A 4,357-nucleotide genomic window follows, 5' to 3' on the forward strand; every position below is an offset into this window, starting at 1 on the left:
GTCAGTAGAGGGAAGAGTGTGTGTTACACAAATCACCCACGCCAGAGGCCTCCACTCTGCCATAAGCTCTGCTCCTCAGGCACACTGTAACTTCCCCAAACCCTTTGATCCCTTCAAGACTCGCTCTTGAAGACCCGACACCGCAGACATCCCCTCACCACAGTCCCACCCGAGGCTCAGATAAAACAACAACCGATATTTGGGTTTCCTGTTCCTTTCTTCTTTTCTCTCCTTTCTTCCCTTCCCACCGCTGCCCCCCACCTTTTCTTTCTTCTGTTGAGTGGGATGGCAGTGCCTGGAAATCCATAGGTACACCCGTCCTGCCCGCCAAACCACAGGGATTGCACCTGCTTCTACCTCCCTGGCTCTGCGATCAATTGCACGTGCTTCCTACAGCAAGCATCCCACTCACGTTCTCCGCCACGACAGACCGTTCCCTCCTCTCATCTTCCAAGCCTCTTAGTCATCCCTGATAGCTGTCATTTGAGGGCCATTCTTTTGTTTAGATGATCTCTTTAAATATTATATGTATATACTCCTTTTTATGAGTGGTCATTTAATTTTACATATCACCATAGGGTTTCCCCTGTTTTACCCTTTTACCTCCGGGCCTTCTTGCCCTCACCCAAGCCCAGCCCCCACCCAGTTCCCATCTCCTCCAGGCCAGAGACTCCCCTGGGGATTCAGCTCAACCTGCCAGCTTCAGGCCAGCCAGGGTCCAGACCCCCCCCAAACCCCGCCCGTCCCAGGCTTGAGCAAAATGTCCCCGCAGGAGCCCCAGGTTCCAAACAGCCAGCTCATCCACTAAGGACAGGTCCGGGTCCCACCGCCTGGGTGCCTCCCAAACACTTCAAGCTATTCACTTGTCTCACTCATGCAGAGGCACTGATCCAGATGAGGGCTCCTCAGCTTTTGCTTCCTAGTTCATGTGTTTCCATTAGTTTGGCTATTTGTCCCTGTGCTTTTTCCAATCTTGCTTCCAACTCTTCTGGCTCTCACCATCCCTCCTCTTTCTCGCCAATTGGACTCCCGCAGCTCCAGCTCCACCTGGGGCCTGGCAGTGGACCTCTGCATCCACTTCCATCAGTGATTGGATGAGAGTTCTAGCACGACCGTTAGGGGGGTTTGGCCATCCCACCACCAGACTAGGTCAGTTGGGGCTTTCTCTCCACCATTGCCAGTAGTCTACAGGAGGGTCTCTTTGAGATTGCTGGGGACCTCTCTAGCACTTTGCTTCTTCCGAGTCTCAGCTGCTCTTCACTCATCATGGGCTGTCGATCCTTGTTCTCCCTTTCTGTTCTCGATCCAGCTGGGATCTCCTGCTCCCCTAAGCTCTCTTGTCCTCAGACCTTGCCCTTCATTACCCCCCACTCACGTCCACCTGGTCCATGGAGTTCTCATCCATTTCCCTGTCCTTGGGCCATCCCTGTGTCTTTCTTTGGGTCCTCTTTCTTGGTAGCCTCCCTGGAGTTGTGAGTAGCAGGCTAGTCATCGATATTTTACATCTACTAACCTCCTAGGAGTGAGTCCATACCACGTTTGTCTTTCTGACTCTAGCTTACCTCACTCGGGACGCTTTTTTTCTAGATCCATCCATATGCCTGCAAACTTGAGGCCATTCCTGTAGCTTTTGGAAAACAACCCCTTAGCAATCCGTCTCTCCCTCTGACGAATATGCCATGTCCTCCTCAGTCTCTTTGGATACATTTTAGTTTGAAGTCTCTTGGTTAGATATTAGGATAGCTCCTCCAGCTTGCTTGCTTCTTAAGGCCATTTGACTGGAAAGACTTGAGCCACCCTTGACTTTTAGGGAATGTGTGCCCACAGGTTGAAGTGTGTTTCTTGTGTGCAGCAGAAGGGTGGATTCTGTTTTTGGTATCTATTGGGTGAGCCTGTACCTTTCTTTAGGCAAATTGAGTTTTCTGATATGAATGGATAGTAATGATCAGTGACTGTTAATTCCTGTTATTTTTGGGTGGTATTGTTGTGTGTTTCCCTTCTTTGGTATTTGTTGCTGTGGGATTATGTATTGTCTGTGTTCCCCTGGGGTGCATCTAACTTCCTCCGTTGGGATTTCCCTTCTCGGCCCTGGACCACCCCAGTCTCTCTCCACCCTCTCTCTGACCTTGAGTCTGAGTATGTGCCTGTTTGCAGGGGCCTCTCTGTGTGCTTCTCGACTCCTCTTTACTGTGGAATTTTTGCTCAAGGATAGGTTCATTGTCTGTGAGATCCCCTCATCCTCCAATCCTAGCCAGACTCAGAAAGCCAGGGAAAGGATAGGAAATCCTGGAGCCAGACGAGGAGGTGCTTGTTTCTGTGGAGGTCAACGTAGGGGGTGGACACATTAGCAGGGACCCTTCTCCACGGAGTATATCTAAATCCCTAGGAGTGGAAATCAACATGGCTTCCGTGCGGTTTTGAGGGCCTGTGAGGCACTCCCATGGGATTAGCGGATTAGCGGGTTAGCTGCTGCAAACCTTCTCTAGGACCTTGGAGAGCATGCTGATTAGGAGGTCTTAGGAAGGCCACTGGTTTCAGGCCAAGCAGCCTTAGGGTGGGGTTAATCTGCTTTAGGGTGGGTTTTCCCAAAAGGGATAGGCAGGAGTGCCCTTGGAGTGGGAGTGCTCAGGCGAGAAGTGCCTGTGTCTTCCATGGAGAGGTTCTCCAACCTCCCTGGACGCTTGAGGTCCCCTTCAGGGTCCCTTTGGCGGAGGTGGCGTGCTCTGCACCCGTGGACATCCCGGCTGACCTCCTGGCAAGCAAGCGGGCTGCGGCTCCCCTCCCCACCCACGGCCCCAGCCTGATCACCCACCCTGGGCTGCGCTCCAATCCCAGGCTGCCCCAGGCGCCAGGCCCCAGGCAGCAGGTTAGTGGGCGGGGCCGCCAGCCAGTCTATAAATCCCTGGGCCCACTCCTGGAGGCACTCACTCCAGGCTGGCGCTTTCCTGCTGAGCGGTCCTGCTTAGACTCGCCAGTGGCAGGAGTCCTTTGAGGCTTCCTAGGCCGGATGGAAGATCCAAGCAGCAATCTGGGGGACAGCACTGGGGCCCTGGCATCCCGGCGCAAAAGGACTGTTTGGGACGCCTGGCAGCAGGAGGCGCTGCTGACAGCTTTCGCCAGGAACCCTTACCCGAGCTTCAGGGCCAGGCAGGACCTGGCCAGCGAAATGGGGCTGCCTGAGTCCCGCATCCGCGTGTGGTTTCAGAACCGCCGCAATCGCACAAGGGATGAGCGCCCAGGCCCCGAGGGGTCGGCGGGTCCAAGCGGGCTAGGTTCCCCGCAGCGACGCCAAGAGCCCGGTGCCAGGGCACGAGGTGGAAGAAGAAGGCCCGAGGAGGGACGCACCAGGCTTCGCACTCGACTCAGCCCTGCACAGCAGACCATCTTGCTCCGAGCCTTTGAAAAGGACCCACGCCCGACATATGATGCCAGGGTGAAGCTCGCCCAAGAGACCGCTTTGCCTGAGGACACAATCCACATCTGGTGTCAGAACCGGAGAGCGCGCCACCCTGCTGGTGGCAGGGGCACAGCTGGAGGTCAAGACTCGCTGGCATTGGGGCCGCCGCCTCCACCGCCCCAGCTGCCGCTGCCTCTGCCACCCCCGCCTCGGAGCCCACAGCCTTCACCTGGGCCCACTGGGGAACCGGAAGGAGCACCATGCGGCTGGGAGACTGAGCAGCATGCCCAACACAGCCTGTTGCCACCGGCTGCTGCACTAGTCGTGGGCGTCCTGACTCTGAGTCCGCCCTCCCCAACAGCCTCCTTCCCGGTGTCCCCACCTGCAGCAGCGGCACAGCCCTCTGGACCGTGCCACCAAGGCCACCCGGAACCCAACCCGGTCGCAGGCAACACCTTCACGGTGGACGATGTCGAGCTCATGCTTGACCAGCTGCTGACGGAACTCCAGGCTGAACAGGAGGACCAGGACACTCTGGATCCCCACGTCCCGTGGGAGGACATTGATCCAACCCTTGACTTGCCCCTGGACCAACAAGAATACCAGACCCTGCTGCTGGATCTGCTCTGAAACTCAACACAGCCAGGCTTCATCCTCATGCCCCATGCCTCTCATCACTTGACCTGTGTTCACCAAGCACCTACGGACTCCCTGTGTTCCCCAGGGGGAGGCCACGGCTGAGAGCCTGGCAGGAGGAGCGGGCAGCACCCAAGCCCAAAAAGGACTTCCCAGGCCTCCATGCCAGTCAGTAGAGGGAAAGAGTGTGTGTTACACAATCACCGCCACGCCAGAGCCTCCACTCTGCCATAAGCTCTGCTCCTCAACACACTGTAACTTCCCCAAACCCCTTGACCCTTCAAGACTCGGCTCTGAAGACCCGACACCGCAGACATCCCCTCA

At 56.3% G+C, this 4,357-nt stretch overlaps 1 protein-coding gene across 1 annotated transcript; it reads left to right on the forward strand.

Annotated features, from left to right (window-relative positions):
• Positions 1–3,007: 3,007 nt before the first annotated feature.
• Positions 3,008–4,027, forward strand: LOC118576569 (double homeobox protein 4-like). Its single transcript, XM_036176792.1, has 2 exons — positions 3,008–3,249; positions 3,307–4,027. Exons 1-2 carry the CDS (start codon positions 3,008–3,010, stop codon positions 4,025–4,027), a joined length of 963 nt encoding a protein of 320 aa, XP_036032685.1.
• The last annotated feature ends 330 nt before the right edge of the window (positions 4,028–4,357 follow it).

The sequence above is a fragment of the Onychomys torridus genome, unplaced genomic scaffold, assembly GCF_903995425.1.
Source record: "Onychomys torridus unplaced genomic scaffold, mOncTor1.1, whole genome shotgun sequence".
Classification (NCBI taxonomy): domain Eukaryota; kingdom Metazoa; phylum Chordata; class Mammalia; order Rodentia; family Cricetidae; genus Onychomys; species Onychomys torridus.

Bases quoted from the DNA above. Each gene is read 5' to 3' on its own strand.
- LOC118576569 (XM_036176792.1), top strand. From the start codon at position 3,008: ATGGAAGATCCAAGCAGCAATCTGGGGGACAGCACTGGGGCCCTGGCA. The intron at 3,250-3,306 runs GTCGGCGGGTCC...GCCCGGTGCCAG, and splicing joins GAGCGCCCAGGCCCCGAGGG to GGCACGAGGTGGAAGAAGAA.